This window comes from Oncorhynchus clarkii, unplaced genomic scaffold (assembly GCF_045791955.1).
Source record: "Oncorhynchus clarkii lewisi isolate Uvic-CL-2024 unplaced genomic scaffold, UVic_Ocla_1.0 unplaced_contig_8902_pilon_pilon, whole genome shotgun sequence".
Classification (NCBI taxonomy): Eukaryota; Metazoa; Chordata; class Actinopteri; order Salmoniformes; family Salmonidae; genus Oncorhynchus; species Oncorhynchus clarkii.
The window spans coordinates 295,001-312,830 of NW_027260952.1; the positions used below are offsets into that span (position 1 = coordinate 295,001).

General features: G+C 47.6%; 1 protein-coding gene across 4 annotated transcripts in view; it reads right to left on the minus strand.

The window, feature by feature from the left end:
• Positions 1-17,830, minus strand: part of LOC139402502 (VPS8 subunit of CORVET complex) — a gene marked incomplete at its 5' end in the record, with an annotated part of 111,893 nt that overhangs the window by 74,819 nt on the left and 19,244 nt on the right. For all 4 annotated transcript variants that reach the window (XM_071146487.1, XM_071146489.1, XM_071146488.1 and 1 more), the window contains 3 exon segments: positions 8,586-8,658; positions 9,400-9,442; positions 9,862-9,913. In XM_071146487.1, coding sequence (XP_071002588.1) covers positions 8,586-8,658; positions 9,400-9,442; positions 9,862-9,913 — 168 coding nt within the window.

Below are 17,830 nucleotides of genomic sequence, written 5' to 3' on the forward strand. Positions count from 1 at the left end.
ACGCACACACAGAGAGACGCACACACAGAGAGACGCACACACAGAGAGACGCACACACAGAGAGACGCACACGCAGAGAGACGCACACGCAGAGAGACGCACACACAGAGAGACGCACACACAGAGAGACGCACACACAGAGAGACGCACACACAGAGAGACGCACACACAGAGAGACACACACACACAGAGACACACAGAGAGAGACGCACACACAGAGACGCACACACAGAGACGCACACACACACAGACACGCACACACACACAGAGACACACACACACAGAGAGACACACACACACAGAGAGACACACACACACACAGAGAGACACACACACACAGAGAGACACACACACACAGAGAGACACACACACACAGAGAGACACACACACACAGAGAGACACACACACACAGAGAGACACACACACACAGAGAGACACACACACACAGAGAGACACACACACACAGAGAGACACACACACACAGAGAGACACACACACACAGAGAGACACACACACACAGAGAGACACACACACACAGAGAGACACACACACACAGAGAGACACACACACACAGAGAGAGACACACACACACACACAGAGAGACACACACACACAGAGAGACACACACACACAGAGAGACACACACACACAGAGAGACACACACACACAGAGACACACACACACAGAGAGACACACACACACAGAGAGACACACACACAGAGAGACACACACACAGAGAGACACACACACAGAGAGACACACACACAGAGAGACACACACACAGAGAGACACACACACAGAGAAACACACACAGAGAAACACACACAGAGACAGAGACACACACACACAGAGACAGAGAGACACAGAGAGACACACAGAGAGACACACACACAGAGACACACACACACAGAGAAAGAGACACAGAGACAGAGAGACACACACACACACAGAGAGTCACACACAGAGAGACACACACACACAGAGAGACACACACACACACACACACAGAGAGACACACACACACACAGAGAGAGACACACACACACACACACACACACACACAGAGACACACACACACACACAGAGACACACACACACACACACAGAGAGACACACACACACAGAGAGAGACACACACACACAGAGAGACACACACACACACAGAGAGACACACACACACAGAGAGACACACCGAGAGACACACACACACAGAGAGACACACACACACAGAGAGACACACACACACAGAGAGACACACACACACAGAGAGACACAGAGACAGAGAGACACAGAGACAGACACAGAGACAGAGACAAACACACAGAGAGACACACACACACAGAGAGACACACACACAGAGAGAGACACACACACAGAGAGAGACACACACACAGAGAGAGACACACACACAGACACAGAGACAGAGACAAACACACAGAGAGACACAGAGACAGAGACACCAGTGGTATGTTAAAGTTCATCACTTCCTCAAAACAACATCACTTAACATACATGGAACATTGATCTGCCATCTGAATGAAAAACCAGCACATCGTCACATGGGACCTGGTTTCCATGGATACCCCACACACACACTAGCCTCTCATCCTAACCTGTGTGGTTGCCGTGGCATCCCAGATATAAACATGCAGAGAGAGAGCGAACATGAAAGAATATGGCCCATTATCCTCCCATTCAGACAGAAGGCCATGAAGAAAGAGAACGAGAGAGAGAGAGAGAGAGAGAGAGAGAGAGAGAGAGAGAGAGAGAGAGAGAGAGAGAGAGAGAGAGAGAGAGAGAGAGAGAGAGAGAGAGAGAGAGAGAGAGAGAGAGAGAGAGAGAGAGAGAGAGAGAGAGAGAGAGAGAGAGAGAGAGAGAGAGAGAGAGAGAGAGAGAGAGAGAGAACATGAAAGAATATGGCTCATTATCCTCCCATTCAATCAGAACACAAAACAACTCCATCTCTGCAATCACTACATTATTGAGAGGCAATTTAGAGAAAAAAAGAAAGAAAGAGAGAAAGAAAGAAAGAAAGGAGAGAAACAGAGAGAAAGAGAAACAGAGAGAGAGAGACAGAACGTGAAAGAATATGTCCCATTATCGCCCCATTCAGACAGAACACAATCACTACATTATTGAGCGGCCATTTGAAGTGTGTGTATGTGTGTGTGAGATTTGGGACATAGACGAGGGAGAAAAGGGGCTTCAAAGATAAAGAAGAGAAGAGAGGTGGCGAGAGGGAGACGAGGGGAGAGTTGAACAGGTGTACAGCCTCCTTCATCCAGACCTCTGCCTCATTATTATGGATGATGACACTTCCTATCAAAGATGAGGGAGGAGGAGAGACAAGGAGGGAGGAGGAGGAGGGAGAGGAGAGAGGAGAGAGGGAGACGAGGGGAGAGTTGAACAGGTGTACAGCCTCCTTCATCCAGACCTCTGCCTCATTATTATGGATGATGACACTTCCTATCAAAGATGAGGGAGGAGGAGAGACAAGGAGGGAGGAGGAGGAGGGAGAGGAGAGAGGAGAGAGGGAGACGAGGGGAGAGTTGAACAGGTGTACAGCCTCCTTCATCCAGACCTCTGCCTCATTATTATGGATGATGACACTTCCTATCAAAGATGAGGGAGGAGGAGAGACAAGGAGGGAGGAGGAGGAGGGAGAGGAGAGAGAGAGGAGGAGAGAGAGAGGAGAGAGGAGAGAGGAGAGGAGAAAGGAGGAGAGAGAGAGGAGAGAGGAGAAAGAAAGGAGGAGAGAGGAGAGAGAAAGGAGGAGGGAGAGGAGAGAGAGAAGAGAGGAGGAAGGAGAGAAGGAGGGAGAGGAGAGAGAAGGAGGGAGAGGAGAGAGGAGGAGGGAGAGGAGAGAGAGAGGAGGGAGGAGAGAGGAGGAGGGAGAGGAGAGAGAGAGGGAAGAGACAGAAGAGGAGAGAGGAAGGAGAGGGAAGAGAGGAGAGAGGGAGGAGAGGGAAGAGAGGAGAGAGGGAGGAGAGGGAAGAGAGGAAAGAGGGAGGAGAGGAGAGAGGAAAGAGGGAGGAGAGAGGAGAGAGGGAAGAGGGAGGAGAGGAGAGAGGAAAGAGGGAGGAGAGGAGAGAGGAAAGAGGGAGGAGAGAGGAGAGGGGAGAGAGGGAGGAGAGGAGAGAGGGAAGAGGGAGGAGAGGAGAGAGGGAAGAGGGAGGAGAGGAGAGAGGGAAGAGAGAGGGGGGAGAGGGATGAGAGGAGAGAGGGATGAGAGGAGAGAGGGATGAAATCGAGCGGGAGGAAAACAGTCTCTCAGAGATCAAACCTCTCTGTCTCTCTTTGATCATGTTCTACAATTCACCCTGACCTGACTCCCTTATACAATACATCAGACACCACACACACATCCGACACACACACATCCGACACATGAATATGGACACACACACATCCGACGCATGCATATGGACACACACACATCCGACACATGCATATGGACACACACACATCCGACACATGCATATGGACACACACACACATCCGACACATGCATATGGACACACACACATCCGACACATGCATATGGACACACACCCACAGATGACACATAGGCTATTACACCTGTTCAACGTCACACTAACATCAATCCCCCCCCCCACACACACACAAAGTTTATCCCACTAAATGCTTCCCTGTTCAGGACAAACAGGCCCATCAGTTCTGCCTCTATCTAAAACCATTTAACTGGCTCTACTGAGGAGGAACCCTGACAGTACAGTGTGTGTTACTGTTACCCTGAGTGTTACTGTTACAGTGTGTGTTACTGTTACCCTGAGTGTTACTGTTACCCTGAGTGTTACTGTTACAGTGTGTGTTACTGTTACCATGTGTGTTACTATTACCCTGAGTGTTACTGTTACCCTGAGTGTTACTGTTACAGTGTGTGTTACTGTTACCGTGTGTGTTACTGCTACCGTGTGTGTTACTGCTACCGTGAGTGTTACTGTTACCGTGTGTGTTACTGTTACCGTGTGTTACTGCTACCGTGTGTGTTACTGCTACCCTGAGTGTTACTGCTACCGTGTGTGTTACTGTTACCGTGTGTGTTAATGTTACCGTGAGTGTTACCGTGTGTGTTACTGTTACCGTGAGTGTTACTGTTACCGTGAGTGTTACTGTTACCGTGAGTGTTACTGTTACCGTGAGTGTTACTGTTACCGTGAGTGTTACTGTTACCGTGAGTGTTACTGTTACCGTGAGTGTTACTGTTACCGTGAGTGTTACTGTTACCGTGAGTGTTACCGTGTGTGTTACCGTGTGTGTTACCGTGTGTGTTACTGCTACCGTGTGTGTTACTGTTACCGTGTGTGTTACTGTTACCGTGAGTGTTACCGTGTGTGTTACTGTTACCGTGTGTGTTACTGTTACCGTGAGTGTTACTGTTACCCTGAGTGTTACTGTTACCGTGTGTGTTACTGTTACCGTGAGTGTTACCGTGTGTGTTACTGTTACCGTGTGTGTTACTGTTACCGTGAGTGTTACTGTTACCGTGAGTGTTACTGTTACCGTGAGTGTTACTGTTACCGTGAGTGTTACTGTTACCGTGTGTGTTACTGTGTGTGTTACCGTGTGTGTTACCGTGTGTGTTACCGTGTGTGTTACCGTGTGTGTTACTGTTACCGTGTGTGTTACCGTGTGTGTTACTGTTACCGTGTGTGTTACTGTTACCGTGTGTGTTACTGTTACCGTGAGTGTTACTGTTACCCTGAGTGTTACTGTTACCCTGAGTGTTACTGTTACCCTGAGTGTTACTGTTACCCTGAGTGTTACTGTTACCCTGAGTGTTACTGTTACCCTGAGTGTTACTGTTACCCTGAGTGTTACTGTTACCCTGAGTGTTACTGTTACCCTGAGTGTTACTGTTACCGTGAGTGTTACTGTTACCGTGAGTGTTAATGTTACCGTGAGTGTTAATGTTACCGTGTGTGTTACTGTTACCGTGAGTGTTACTGTTACCGTGAGTGTTACTGTTACCGTGAGTGTTACTGCTAGTGTGTGTGTTACTGCTAGTGTGTGTGTTACTGCTAGTGTGTGTGTGTTACTGTGTCCAATGTCCTCCCAAGGACCCCCCACCACCCTAATCAGTAATTTGAAGAACTACAGAGAGGAAACACCCTGCAGAGAGATGAGGATACCTCATTAACACACTCCTTACAGCAACACAGAGGATACCTCATTAACACAGTCATTACAGCAACACAGAGGATACCTCATTAACACAGTCATTACAGCAACATGGGGGATGTAGAGAGGAGTTTACCTCATTAACACAGTCCTTACAGCAACATGGGGGATGTAGAGAGGAGTATACCTCATTAACACACTCCTTACAGCAACATGGGGGATGTAGAGAGGAGTATACCTCATTAACACAGTCCTTACAGCAACATGGGGGATGTAGAGAGGAGTATACCTCATTAACACACTCCTTACAGCAACATAGAGGAGAATACCTCATTAACACAGTCCTTACAGCAACATGTGGGATGTAGAGAAGAGTATACCTCATTAACACACTCCTTACAGCAACATAGAGGAGAATACCTCATTAACACAGTCCTTACAGCAACATGGGGGATGTAGAGAGGAGTATACCTCATTAACACAGTCCTTACAGCAACATAGAGGAGAATACCTCATTAACACAGTCCTTACAGCAACATGGGGGATGTAGAGAGGAGAATACCTCATTAACACAGTCCTTACAGCAACATGGGGGATGTAGAGAGGAGTATACCTCCCCAAATTTTATCAGCATATCGATTGCGCATCCAGGGGTGGAAAGACCTTGGATCATTGTTACTCTAACTTCCGCGACGCATATAAGGCCCTGCCCCGCCCCCCTTTCGGAAAAGCTGACCACGACTCCATTTTGTTGATCCCTGCCTACAGACAGAAACTAAAACAAGAGGCTCCCACGCTGAGGTCTGTCCAACGCTGGTCCGACCAAGCTGACTCCACACTCCAAGACTGCTTCCATCACGTGGACTGGGACATGTTTCGTATTGCGTCAGACAACAACATTGACGAATACGCTGATTCGGTGTGCGAGTTCATTAGAACGTGCGTTGAAGATGTCGTTCCCATAGCAACGATTAAAACATTCCCTAACCAGAAACCGTGGATTGATGGCAGCATTCGTGTGAAACTGAAAGCGCGAACCACTGCTTTTAATCAGGGCAAGGTGTCTGGTAACATGACCGAATACAAACAGTGCAGCTATTCCCTCCGCAAGGCTATCAAACAAGCTAAGCGTCAGTACAGAGACAAAGTAGAATCTCAATTCAACGGCTCAGACACAAGAGGCATGTGGCAGGGTCTACAGTCAATCACGGACTACAGGAAGAAATCCAGCCCAGTCACGGACCAGGATGTCCTGCTCCCAGGCAGACGAAATAACTTTTTTGCCCGCTTTGAGGACAATACAGTGCCACTGACACGGCCTGCAACGAAAACTTGCGGTCTCTCCTTCACTGCAGCCGAGGTGAGTAAGACATTTAAACGTGTTAACCCTCGCAAGGCTGCAGGCCCAGACGGCATCCCCAGCCGCGCCCTCAGAGCATGCGCAGACCAGCTGGCCGGTGTGTTTACGGACATATTCAATCAATCCCTATACCAGTCTGCTGTTCCCACATGCTTCAAGAGGGCCACCATTGTTCCTGTTCCCAAGAAAGCTAAGGTAACTGAGCTAAACGACTACCGCCCCGTAGCACTCACTTCCGTCATCATGAAGTGCTTTGAGAGACTAGTCAAGGACCATATCACCTCCACCCTACCTGACACCCTAGACCCACTCCAATTTGCTTACCGCCCAAATAGGTCCACAGACGATGCAATCTCAACCACACTGCACACTGCCCTAACCCATCTGGACAAGAGGAATACCTATGTGAGAATGCTGTTCATTGACTACAGCTCGGCATTCAACACCATAGTACCCTCCAAGCTCGTCATCAAGCTCGAGACCCTGGGTCTCGACCCCGCCCTGTGCAACTGGGTACTGGACTTCCTGACGGGCCGCCCCCAGGTGGTGAGGGTAGGCAACAACATCTCCTCCCCGCTGATCCTCAACACTGGGGCCCCACAAGGGTGCGTTCTGAGCCCTCTCCTGTACTCCCTGTTCACCCACGACTGCGTGGCCACGCACGCCTCCAACTCAATCATCAAGTTTGCGGACGACACAACAGTGGTAGGCTTGATTACCAACAACGACGAGACGGCCTACAGGGAGGAGGTGAGGGCCCTCGGAGTGTGGTGTCAGGAAAATAACCTCACACTCAACGTCAACAAAACTAAGGAGATGATTGTGGACTTCAGGAAACAGCAGAGGGAACACCCCCCTATCCACATCGATGGAACAGTAGTGGAGAGGGTAGCAAGTTTTAAGTTCCTCGGCATACACATCACAGACAAACTGAATTGGTCCACTCACACAGACAGCATTGTGAAGAAGGTGCAGCAGCGCCTCTTCAACCTCAGGAGGCTGAAGAAATTCGGCTTGTCACCAAAAGCACTCACAAACTTCTACAGATGCACAATCGAGAGCATCCTGGCTGGCTGTATCACCGCCTGGTACGGCAACTGCTCCGCCCTCACCCGTAAGGCCCTCCAGAGGGTAGTGAGGTCTGCACAACGCATCACCGGGGGCAAACTACCTGCCCTCCAGGACACCTACACCACCCGATGTCACAGGAAGGCCATAAAGATCATCAAGGACATCAACCACCCAAGCCACTGCCTGTTCACCCCGCTATCATCCAGAAGGCGAGGTCAGTACAGGTGCATCAAAGCTGGGACCGAGAGACTGAAAAACAGCTTCTATCTCAAGGCTATCAGACTGTTAAACAGCCACCACTAACATTGAGTGGCTGCTGCCAACACACTGACACGGACTCAACTCCAGCCACTTTAATAATGGGAATTGATGGGAAATGATGTAAATATATCACTAGCCACTTTAAACAATGCTACCTTATATAATGTTACTTACCCTACATTATTCATCTCATAGGCATACGTATATACTGTACTCTATATCATCGACTGTATCCTTATGTAATACATGTATCACTAGCCACTTTAACTATGCCACTTTGTTTACATACTCATCTCATATGTATATACTGTACTCGATACAATCTACTGTATCTGCCTATGCTGCTCTGTACCATCACTCATTCATATATCCTTATGTACATATTCTTTATCCCCTCACACTGTGTACAAGACAGTAGTTTTGGAATTGTTAGTTAGATTACTTGTTGGTTATTACTGCATTGTCGGAACTAGAAGCACAAGCATTTCGCTACACTCGCATTAACATCTGCTAACCATGTGTATGTGACAAATAAAATTTGATTTGATTTGACCTCATTAACACAGTCCTTACAGCAACATGGGGGGTGTAGAGAGGAGTATACCTCATTAACACACTCCTTACAGCAATATGGGGGATGTAGAGAGGAGTATACCTCATTAACACAGTCCTTACAGCAACATGGGGGATGTAGAGGTCTGTCACAAAGGGGGGAACATTCCAGGAATCTGTCCCTGATACACACACGTACCTGGTTCTTGACTTGAGACACCAGGTCCTCTGGGATGTCTCCTAGTGGATAGGCCCGGCCTGCCAGAGAGCAGCTGAGGGAGGAAGGAAATACATTACTGTGTGTCAGAGAGAGAGAGAGAGAGAGAGAGTGTGTGTGAGTGAGTGTGAGAGAAACAGACAAACAGAGAAGGAGATAGAGAGATATAGAGAGAGAGAGACACAGACAGACAGAGGAGAGTTAGAAAGAGAGATATATAGAGAGAGAGAGAAACAGACAGAGGAGAGATAGAAAGAGAGATTTAGAGAGAGAGCGAGAGAGAGAGAGACAGACAGAGGAGAGATAGAAAGAGAGATATAGAGAGAGAGAGAGAGAGAGAGAGAGAGAGAGAGAGAGAGAGAGAAACAGACAGACAGAGAAGGAAAGAGAGATATAGAGAGAGAGAGACACAGACAGACAGAGGAGAGTTAGAAAGAGAGATATATAGAGAGAGAGAGAAACAGACAGAGGAGAGATAGAAAGAGAGATTTAGAGAGAGAGCGAGAGAGAGAGACAGACAGAGGAGAGATAGAAAGAGAGATATAGAGAGAGAGAGAGAGAGAGAGAGAGAGAGAGAGAGAGAGAGAGAGAGAGAGAGAGAGAGAGAGAAACAGACACAGAGGAGAGATAGAAAGAGAGAGAGGGAGAGAGAGAGAGAGAGAGAGAGAGAGAGACAAACAGACAGACAGAGGAGAGATAGAAAGAGAGATATATATAGAGAGAGAGAGAAACAGACAGAGGAGAGATAGAAAGAGATATATAGAGAGAGAGACAGGATGTATATGTGTGACTGTACCTGATATAAACGAGCAGCTTGTTACCCATCACCACCTGTTCATCTGTCAGGCAGAAATAGACAAATCTTCTTTATTTATTAGTTATTAGACATGTTGACATGTTGAAAAACTACAAATCTTCTTTCCGAGTGATTTATTTATTAGTTAGACATGTTGACATGTTGAAAAACTACAAATCTTCTTTCCGAGTGATTTATTTATTAGTTATTAGACATGTTGACATGTTGAAAAACTACAAATCTTCTTTCCGAGTGATTTATTTATTAGTTATTAGACATGTTGACATGTTGAAACACTACAAATCTTCTTTCTGAGTGATTTATTTATTAGTTATTAGACATGTTGACATGTTGAAACACTACAAATCTTCTTTCTGAGTGATTTATGTCCGGAGGGCCTTGCCTTTACTCCCACTAAGATCTCCAGGCTGGTGTTCAATGAATCATGGAATCAGTGCCTACCTGTGAGGGCCCTGCCTTCTCTCAGCGGGGGGCCAATGACCTGGAAGAGTTTCTGAAACACAGGAAGAGAAACCTCAGGGGTCAAGTTCATACACTCTCCTTTGATTAAAAACTCCTCTCTCTCTGACAGTTTGTCCCTAGGCTGTAGCCGTAGCACTACATCATTTCTTCATCAGGATTCTTTGTGACACCTCGTCTCATATTTCAAAAGGATTTTTCCCAGCAGCCTTAGGGCTTCTTTCATTTCTGTTAGATTCCTTTTAGTTTAGGGTGGTTCATCGAACAAATCAAAGCCCCCGTCGCTCCCCAGGGGACTGGTAGATAATGGTGCTGAGAGAACCAGATAACCAGAGAGAGGCAGAGAGAACCAGATAACCAGAGAGAGGCAGAGAGAACCAGATAACCAGAGAGAGGCAGAGAGAACCAGATAACCAGAGAGGCAGAGAGAACCAGAGAGAACCAGAGAGAGGCAGAGAGAACCAGATAACCAGAGAGAGGCAGAGAGAGGCAGAGAGAACCAGATAACCAGAGAGAGGCAGAGAGAGGCAGAGAGAACCAGATAACCAGAGAGAGGCAGAGAGAACCAGATAACCAGAGAGAGGCAGAGAGAACCAGATAACCAGAGAGAGGCAGAGAGAACCAGATAACCAGAGAGAGGCAGAGAGAACCAGAGAGAGGCAGAGAGAACCAGATAACCAGAGAGAGGCAGAGAGAACCAGATAACCAGAGAGAGGCAGAGAGAACCAGATAACCAGAGAGAGGCAGAGAGAACCAGATAACCAGAGAGAGGCAGAGAGAACCAGATAACCAGAGAGAGGCAGAGAGAACCAGATAACCAGAGAGAGGCAGAGAGAACCAGATAACCAGAGAGAGGCAGAGAGAGCCAGATAACCAGAGAGAGGCAGAGAGAGGCAGAGAGAACCAGATAACCAGAGAGAGGCAGAGAGAACCAGATAACCAGAGAGAGGCAGAGAGAACCAGAGAGAGGCAGAGAGAATCAGATAACCAGAGAGAGGCAGAGAGAACCAGATAACCAGAGAGAGGCAGAGAGAACCAGATAACCAGAGAGAGGCAGAGAGAACCAGATAACCAGAGAGAGGCAGAGAGAACCAGATAACCAGAGAGAGGCAGAGAGAACCAGAGAGAGGCAGAGAGAACCAGATAACCAGAGAGAGGCAGAGAGAACCAGATAACCAGAGAGAGGCAGAGAGAACCAGATAACCAGAGAGAGGCAGAGAGAACCAGATAACCAGAGAGAGGCAGAGAGAACCAGATAACCAGAGAGAGGCAGAGAGAACCTGAGAGAACCAGAGAGAACCAGAGAGAACCAGATAACCAGAGAGAATCAGATAACCAGAGAGAGGCAGAGAGAACCAGATAACCAGAGAGAGGCAGAGAGAACCAGATAACCAGAGAGAGGCAGAGAGAACCAGATAACCAGAGAGAGGCAGAGAGAACCAGATAACCAGAGAGAGGCAGAGAGAACCAGATAACCAGAGAGAGGCAGAGAGAACCAGATAACCAGAGAGAGGCAGAGAGAACCAGAGAGAGGCAGAGATAACCAGAGAGAGGCAGAGAGAACCAGATAACCAGAGAGAGGCAGAGAGAGGCAGAGAGAACCAGATAACCAGAGAGAGGCAGAGAGAGGCAGAGAGAACCAGATAACCAGAGAGAGGCAGAGAGAACAGGATAACCAGAGAGAGGCAGAGAGAACCAGATAACCAGAGAGAGGCAGAGAGAACCAGAGAGAGGCAGAGAGAACCAGATAACCAGAGAGAGGCAGAGAGAACCAGATAACCAGAGAGAGGCAGAGAGAACCAGATAACCAGAGAGAGGCAGAGAGAACCAGATAACCAGAGAGAGGCAGAGAGAACCAGATAACCAGAGAGAGGCAGAGAGAACCAGATAACCAGAGAGAGGCAGAGAGAACCAGATAACCAGAGAGAGGCAGAGAGAACCAGATAACCAGAGAGAGGCAGAGAGAACCAGATAGCCAGAGAGAACCAGAGAGAGGCAGAGAGAACCAGAGAGAGGCAGAGAGAACCAGAGAGAACCAGAGAGAACCAGAGAGAACCAGAGAGAACCAGATAACCAGAGAGAGGCAGAGAGAATCAGATAACCAGAGAGAGGCAGAGAGAACCAGATAACCAGAGAGAGGCAGAGAGAACCAGATAACCAGAGAGAGGCAGAGAGAACCAGATAACCAGAGAGAGGCAGAGAGAACCAGATAACCAGAGAGAGGCAGAGAGAGCCAGATAACCAGAGAGAGGCAGAGAGAGCCAGATAACCAGAGAGAGGCAGAGAGAACCAGATAACCAGAGAGAGGCAGAGAGAACCAGATAACCAGAGAGAGGCAGAGAGAGCCAGATAACCAGAGAGAGGCAGAGAGAGGCAGAGAGAGGTAGAGAGAACCAGATAACCAGAGAGAGGCAGAGAGAAACAGAGAGAGGCAGAGAGAATCAGATAACCAGAGAGAGGCAGAGAGAACCAGATAACCAGAGAGAGGCAGAGAGAACCAGATAACCAGAGAGAGGCAGAGAGAACCAGAGAACCAGAGAGAGGCAGAGAGAACCAGAGAACCAGAGAGAGGCAGAGAGAACCAGATAACCAGAGAGAGGCAGAGAGAACCAGAGAGAACCAGAGAGAACCAGAGAGAACCAGATAACCAGAGAGAGGCAGAGAGAACCAGATAACCAGAGAGAGGCAGAGAGAACCAGATAACCAGAGAGAGGCAGAGAGAACCAGATAACCAGAGAGAGGCAGAGAGAACCAGATAACCAGAGAGAGGCAGAGAGAACCAGATAACCAGAGAGAGGCAGAGAGAACCAGATAACCAGAGAGAGGCAGAGAGAACCAGATAACCAGAGAGAGGCAGAGAGAACCAGATAACCAGAGAGAGGCAGAGAGAACCAGAGAGAACCAGAGAGAACCAGATAACCAGAGAGGCAGAGAGAACCAGATAACCAGAGAGAGGCAGAGAGAACCAGATAACCAGAGAGAGGCAGAGAGAGCCAGATAACCAGAGAGAGGCAGAGAGAGCCAGATAACCAGAGAGAGGCAGAGAGAGCCAGATAACCAGAGAGAGGCAGAGAGAACCAGATAACCAGAGAGAGGCAGAGAGAACCAGATAACCAGAGAGAGGCAGAGAGAACCAGATAATCAGAGAGAGGCAGAGAGAGCCAGATAACCAGAGAGAGGCAGAGAGAACCAGATAACCAGAGAGAGGCAGAGAGAACCAGATAACCAGAGAGAGGCAGAGAGAACCAGATAACCAGAGAGAGGCAGAGAGAACCAGAGAGAGGCAGAGAGAACCAGATAACCAGAGAGAGGCAGAGAGAGCCATATAACCAGAGAGAGGCAGAGAGAGGCAGAGAGAACCAGAGAGAGGCAGAGAGAGCCAGATAACCAGAGAGAGGCAGAGAGAACCAGATAACCAGAGAGAGGCAGAGAGAGCCATATAACCAGAGAGAGGCAGAGAGAGGCAGAGAGAACCAGATAACCAGAGAGAGGCAGAGAGAGGCAGAGAGAACCAGATAACCAGAGAGAGGCAGAGAGAACCAGATAACCAGAGAGAGGCAGAGAGAACCAGATAACCAGAGAGAGGCAGAGAGAGGCAGAGAGAACCAGAGAGAGGCAGAGAGAACCAGATAACCAGAGAGAGGCAGAGAGAACCAGATAACCAGAGAGAGGCAGAGAGAACCAGATAACCAGAGAGAGGCAGAGAGAACCAGATAACCAGAGAGAGGCAGAGAGAACCAGATAACCAGAGAGAGGCAGAGAGAACCAGATAACCAGAGAGAGGCAGAGAGAACCAGATAACCAGAGAGAGGCAGAGAGAACCAGATAACCAGAGAGAGGCAGAGAGAACCAGAGAGAGGCAGAGAGAGGCAGAGAGAACCAGAGAGAGGCAGAGAGAATCAGATAACCAGAGAGAGGCAGAGAGAACCAGAGAGAGGCAGAGAGAATCAGATAACCAGAGAGAGGCAGAGAGAGGCAGAGAGAACCAGAGAGAGGCAGAGAGAATCAGATAACCAGAGAGAGGCAGAGAGAACCAGATAACCAGAGAGAGGCAGAGAGAACCAGATAACCAGAGAGAGGCAGAGAGAACCAGATAACCAGAGAGAGGCAGAGAGAACCAGATAACCAGAGAGAGGCAGAGAGAACCAGAGAGAGGCAGAGAGAACCAGAGAGAACCAGATAACCAGAGAGAGGCAGAGAGAACCAGAGAGAGGCAGAGAGAACCAGAGAGAGGCAGAGAGAACCAGAGAGGACACCTGTAATACATATACCTCCCCCCCATCAGTATGCTTTCATCTGTGGGTTCAGAGGAGTAGCTTAACAACACACACTCAGCTTCCATCTACCTTCAGACTAAGAGGATCAGTCCCACAAAGGAAGTAGAAAGAGAGAAACACATAACACCAGGCTGAGACAGAGAGAGAGCGAGACAGGGAGAGAGAGAGACAGGGGGGGGGGGGGGAGACAGGGGGGAGAGAGAGAGAGAGAGAGACAGACAGAGGGACAGAGATACAGAGAGAGAGAGACAGGGAGAGAGAGAGAGACAGGGGGGGAGAGAGAGAGAGACAGGGGGGGGGAGAGAGAGAGAGACAGGGAGAGAGAGAGAGACAGGGAGAGAGAGAGAGAGACAGGGAGAGAGAGAGAGAGACAGGGAGAGAGAGAGAGAGACAGGGAGAGAGAGAGAGAGAGAGGGAGAGAGAGAGAGACAGGGAGAGACGGGGAGAGAGAGAGCGAGTGAGAGAGACAGGGGGGGAGAGAGAGCGAGAGCGACAGGGGGGGAGAGAGAGCGAGAGAGACAGGGGGGGAGAGAGAGCGAGAGAGACAGGGGGGAGAGAGAGCGAGAGAGACAGGGGGGAGAGAGAGCGAGAGAGACAGGGGGGGAGAGAGCGAGAGAGACAGGGGGGGAGAGAGAGCGAGAGAGACAGGGGGGGAGAGAGAGCGAGAGAGAGCGAGAGAGACAGGGGGGGAGAGAGAGCGAGAGAGACAGGGGGGGAGAGAGAGCGAGAGAGACAGGGGGGGAGAGAGAGCGAGAGAGACAGGGGGGGAGAGAGAGCGAGAGAGACAGGGGGGGGGGAGAGCGAGAGAGACAGGGGGGGGGGGAGAGCGAGAGAGACAGGGGGGGAGGAGAGCGAGAGAGACAGGGGGGGAGAGAGAGCGAGAGAGACAGGGGGGGAGAGCGAGAGAGACAGGGGGGGAGCGAGAGAGAGGGAGAGGCAGGGGGAGAGAGAGGCAGGGGGAGAGGAAGGGAGAGGGGGAGGGACAGGGAGGGAGAGACAGGGAGAGAGAGAGAGAGAGGAGAGAGAGAAAGGCAGGGGGAGAGAGAGACAGAGAGAGACAGGGGGAGAGGAAGGGAGAGGGACAGGGAGGGAGAGACAGAATGTGTGTGGAAGATAGTGTTGTATATGTAGGTTCTTTCATATCCAGGAAATAAGAAAACAATATGGAAGAGAAAAGGGTGTGAAACCTGTCAGTCACTCTGGATAAGAGTCTGAATGACTAACATGTCAATACCTCCATAGGGGTGATGTAGTCATTAAACAGTATTATAGTACCTCCATAGGGGTGACGTAGTCATTAAACAGTATTATAGTACCTCCATAGGGGTGATGTAGTCATTAAACAGTATTATAGTACCTCCATAGGGGTGATGTAGTCATTAAACAGTATTATAGTACCTCCATAGGGGTGATGTAGTCACTAAACAGTATTATAGTACCTCCATAGGGGTGATGTAGTCATTAAACAGTATTATAGTACCTCCATAGGGGTGATGTAGTCATTAAACAGTATTATAGTACCTCCATAGGGGTGATGTAGTCATTAAACAGTATTATAGTACCTCCATAGGGGTGATGTTGTCATTAAACAGTATTATAGTACCTCCATAGGGGTGATGTAGTCACTAAACAGTATTATAGTACCTCCATAGGGGTGATGTAGTCACTAAACAGTATTATAGTACCTCCATAGGGGTGATGTAGTCATTAAACAGTATTATAGTACCTCCATAGGGGTGATGTAGTCATTAAACAGTATTATAGTACCTCCATAGGGGTGATGTAGTCATTAAACAGTATTATAGTACCTCCATAGGGGTGATGTAGTCATTAAACAGTATTATAGTACCTCCATAGGGGTGATGTAGTCATTAAACAGTATTATAGTACCTCCATAGGGGTGATGTAGTCATTAAACAGTATTATAGTACCTCCATAGGGGTGATGTAGTCATTAAACAGTATTATAGTACCTCCATAGGGGTGATGTAGTCATTAAACAGTATTATAGTACCTCCATAGGGGTGATGTAGTCATTAAACAGTATTATAGTACCTCCATAGGGGTGATGTAGTCATTAAACAGTATTATAGTACCCCCATAGGGGTGATGTAGTCATTAAACAGTATTATAGTACCTCCATAGGGGTGATGTAGTCATTAAACAGTATTATAGTACCTCCATAGGGGTGATGTAGTCATTAAACAGTATTATAGTACCTCCATAGGGGTGATGTAGTCATTAAACAGTATTATAGTACCTCCATAGGGGTGATGTAGTCATTAAACAGTATTATAGTACCTCCATAGGGGTGATGTAGTCATTAAACAGTATTATAGTACCTCCATAGGGGTGATGTAGTCATTAAACAGTATTATAGTACCTCCATAGGGGTGATGTAGTCATTAAACAGTATTATAGTACCTCCATAGGGGTGATGTAGTCATTAAACAGTATTATAGTACCCCCATAGGGGTGATGTAGTCACTAAACAGTATTATAGTACCTCCATAGGGGTGATGTAGTCATTAAACAGTATTATAGTACCCCCATAGGGGTGATGTAGTCATTAAACAGTATTATAGTACCTCCATAGGGGTGATGTAGTCATTAAACAGTATTATAGTACCCCCATAGGGGTGATGTAGTCATTAAACCGTATTATAGTACCTCCATAGGGGTGATGTAGTCATTAAACAGTATTATAGTACCCCCATAGGGGTGATGTAGTCATTAAACAGTATTATAGTACCTCCATAGGGGTGACGTAGTCATTAAACAGTATTATAGTACCTCCATAGGGGTGACGTAGTCATTAAACAGTATTATAGTACCTCCATAGGGGTGACGTAGTCATTAAACAGTATTATAGTACCTCCATAGGGGTGATGTAGTCATTAAACAGTATTATAGTACCTCCATAGGGGTGATGTAGTCATTAAACAGTATTATAGTACCTCCATAGGGGTGATGTAGTCACTAAACAGTATTATAGTACCTCCATAGGGGTGATGTAGTCATTAAACAGTATTATAGTACCTCCATAGGGGTGATGTAGTCACTAAACAGTATTATAGTACCTCCATAGGGGTGATGTAGTCATTAAACAGTATTATAGTACCTCCATGGGGGTGATGTAGTCATTAAACAGTATTATAGTACCTCCATAGGGGTGATGTAGTCATTAAACAGTATTATAGTACCTCCATAGGGGTGATGTAGTCATTAAACAGTATTATAGTACCTCCATAGGGGTGATGTAGTCATTAAACAGTATTATAGTACCTCCATAGGGGTGATGTAGTCATTAAACAGTATTATAGTACCTCCATAGGGGTGATGTAGTCATTAAACAGTATTATAGTACCTCCATAGGGGTGATGTAGTCATTAAACAGTATTATAGTACCTCCATAGGGGTGATGTAGTCACTAAACAGTATTATAGTACCTCCATAGGGGTGATGTAGTCATTAAACAGTATTTTAGTACCTCCATAGGGGTGATGTAGTCATTAAACAGTATTATAGTACCTCCATGGGGGTGATGTAGTCATTAAACAGTATTATAGTACCTCCATAGGGGTGATGTAGTCATTAAACAGTATTATAGTACCTCCATAGGGGTGATGTAGTCATTAAACAGTATTATAGTACCTCCATAGGGGTGATGTAGTC